The 2,984-nt window shown below is 32.7% G+C and overlaps 1 protein-coding gene across 1 annotated transcript; it reads left to right on the top strand.

Annotated features, from left to right (window-relative positions):
- Positions 1-982: 982 nt before the first annotated feature.
- On the top strand, positions 983-1,261 carry LOAG_18504 (hypothetical protein; the record flags this gene model as incomplete). The annotated part of the gene is made up of 1 exon (XM_020451164.1): positions 983-1,261. One exon carries the CDS (start codon positions 983-985, stop codon positions 1,259-1,261), a length of 279 nt encoding a protein of 92 aa, XP_020305075.1.
- Positions 1,262-2,984: the final 1,723 nt, after the last annotated feature.

The raw sequence follows: 2,984 nt of genomic DNA, 5'->3' as shown, positions 1-2,984 counted from the left end.
TGGTGGTACTCTAAAAAGCATGCTAAAATGCGCTAGATGGTGGTACTCTAAAAAGCATGCTAAAATGCGCCAAAAGTATTCCCAATTAAATGTTAAAATGCGCCCAAAAATAGCTTCAACAAAACAAAATGCTAAAGTGTGCAGGAAAAATTGAAACTTTCTTGTTTCCCGGGTTTGTTCATAAGCACGGAAGAATATTCTAGGAAGGTATTGTTCGTTTGATTCAGCACGAAATTATTAATTCGTGGAGGATAGTAGATTGTAAGGATGCAAAGTTAGTGATAAAAATATTGTCGAGGACGTAGTGTACGGTATCGTCCTTGGTTGAGTATTTAAAAAGAAAAACAATGAATGTCATTTTAGTAATAATCTTAAGTATATATACAATTTTAATTAATACAAAGGATATATATTGATGGGAATGGTTTATAACAAACATTCCAACAGATGTTACTTTGGACAAAAGCTGTAAAAATTTGATTAAAATAAGTTTGGTTTTAAACAAAGAAATTTAGCATATGAAATGATTTTGTTGACATGAAAGGATATGAACAAAGGAAAATGCATGAAACAATGAATTTGAGGAATGTGAAATTAGTTAAATGATTCATAGCATTGTTAATATTTATTTATAATTTGTACGATTAATTTATACATTAGTTTATTACTTTCTTTTATTTGGAGCTTCGGGATATTCGAAATTAGCGACACTCCCGAATGGAGGAATTAGGGACATGAGATGGAAGTTTATTAAGTTTATAAGAAAAATTGGTTTGGCAGATAAATGTCCTCCTTCCTCTATTAAACGAGTCCTTGGTACATTAACCTTGATTGATGTAACGGTTTAAGATTATTTCGCAATTTCACTTATCAGGGATGTTAAATGGTATGACAGATATCCACAAATTAAATTATTTACTGGCATGTCTCAAAGGAGACGCTTTGCTAGCCATAAAGTGTTATGACATAATCTCAGAAAACTATGATGTCATACGAAAAGTCCTTATTGAAAAGTTTGGACAATCGCACATCATCAAAAAAATTACTCGACAATGAGTTACATTCCATCACGAAGAATGATCGTGAATGGAAAGTAATAATCGAAGCCATCGAAAGAATACTTAGACAACTTGAAGCAATGGGCGAAAATCTTGAACAATCCAGTAATGAAATCATCATTGAAAATAAATTGCTCGCCTGGATTCTGAACAAGGTGGATCAACAAAAGGAGAAACAAGAAATATGGTCAGTCGCTAAGTGAAGACAATTCTTAGCGAAACTGATTTAAGGAAACGAAGAAATTACAAGAAGCCAATATCTTGACATTACGAAGGAGCAAGAAATACAATGTCCTTGAATTTTATTAACCTTCTTCGTTTGTATGTGTTTACAGAGTCACTGTAGAGCCAAAGTTTTTCCTGGAAAATATCGCGAATTAATGGGTTAATTTTATCTTTAGTTAACCCTCGCTCTTAATATCGAGATATTGGCTTCTTGTAACTTCTTCGCTTCTTTGAATCAGTTTCGCTAAGAATTGTCTTCACTTAACAACTGACCATATTTCTTGTTCCTCATTTTGTTGATCCACTCTGTCCAGAATTCAGCCGGGCAGTTTATTTTCAATGATGTTTTCGACACTGGATTGTTCAAGATTTTCGCCCATTGCTTCAAGTTGTCTAAGTATTCTTTCGATGGCTTCAATTGTTACTTCCCATTCTTCTTAATGGAATGTAACTCATTGTAGAGTAATTTTTTGATGATGCGCGATTGTCTAAACTTCTCAATAAGGACCATTCGTATGATATCCTAATTTCCTAGGTTTATGTCATAGCCCTCTATGGCTAGCAAAGCGTCTCCTTTAAGACATGCCATTAAGCAATTTAATTTGTGAATATCTGGTATGTTTTGTAAGTGAACTGCTGCTGGGAAGCCACTCCAGAATCTTCTCCACAATTTTCGTTTACCACTGAATGTAGACAGTGGTAGTTGAGGGGAAATTAACTGATGGATAATAAGTTACTTGAATTGGTTCCTCCTTTATTTCGTCTTGTTTGAGGCGTTGAAGTGTCAACTCCGAATTATTCATACACTTAGTTAAGATTATTGTAACCTTAACTATGTATATGAATGACTCAGAGTTTCTCTACCTTCATTTATCAAGTTTAAAATACCTTTTCTAATCTTTGACCATTTGGGCGTAGTTTTCCCCGTAGTTTTATGAACATATGATTTAAATGCGACATGAATTTAATTTACATTATGCTAAGAAACTATTATTACATATTATCCTATGAAGAGCGCAAATGTCGCATTATTTGTCATTGAGGAAAGACATAAATGTTACGATATGATCATATGATTTAAATATTTTCTTGTGACATCCTGGAAGTTTTCGAGAAATATGAAGAGTAAATTGAACCGGAAAGAATTCAATCTTTTTACACTAATAATCTAACAGATTCATATCGATTTCTAAAATGGATTCCATTTGGAGACATACTAGATGAAGACAAATGACAAGCGAGGTATCGTGTTGTATTTATTGTAGTATTAGGGTCAAATAGGGGTCAACTGTGAACTTTCGATGCTGGATGATTAAATGTTTATCGCATTATTACTGGTTAACTTTAACAATGGTACGATTTTTTTCTTCTCTTAACTTTTACTCTATCAATATCTATCGAGAAATTTTATCGTTTGTATTCAAAGAGCATCTATTGATTACTTCTCGAGATTAGAATTTCTTGGAAGTAAATAATCGCGGGATGAATCATTCTTGGATAGTGGAACAGTTGAATTTTAATAATAAATTTCAATTCTAATCGATCTTTAATTTTCCGAAGAGAAATCTCACATAACATCTTTACTAATTTCTTCGTGAAAAAAAAAAAAAAGGAATTAAGAAAAAGAGGACAGGAAGTTATCGGTTCGCATTCCTTTTTTGTAATAACAACTATTACCATTACCTTTCTCTCTCTCTCTCT

Source organism: Loa loa (genome assembly GCF_000183805.2).
Source record: "Loa loa unplaced genomic scaffold supercont3.337, whole genome shotgun sequence".
In the NCBI taxonomy this organism is placed as follows: Eukaryota; Metazoa; Nematoda; class Chromadorea; order Rhabditida; family Onchocercidae; genus Loa; species Loa loa.
The sequence above is the reverse complement of the archived record's forward strand: the minus strand, read 5'-3'. Positions and strand labels throughout refer to the sequence as shown.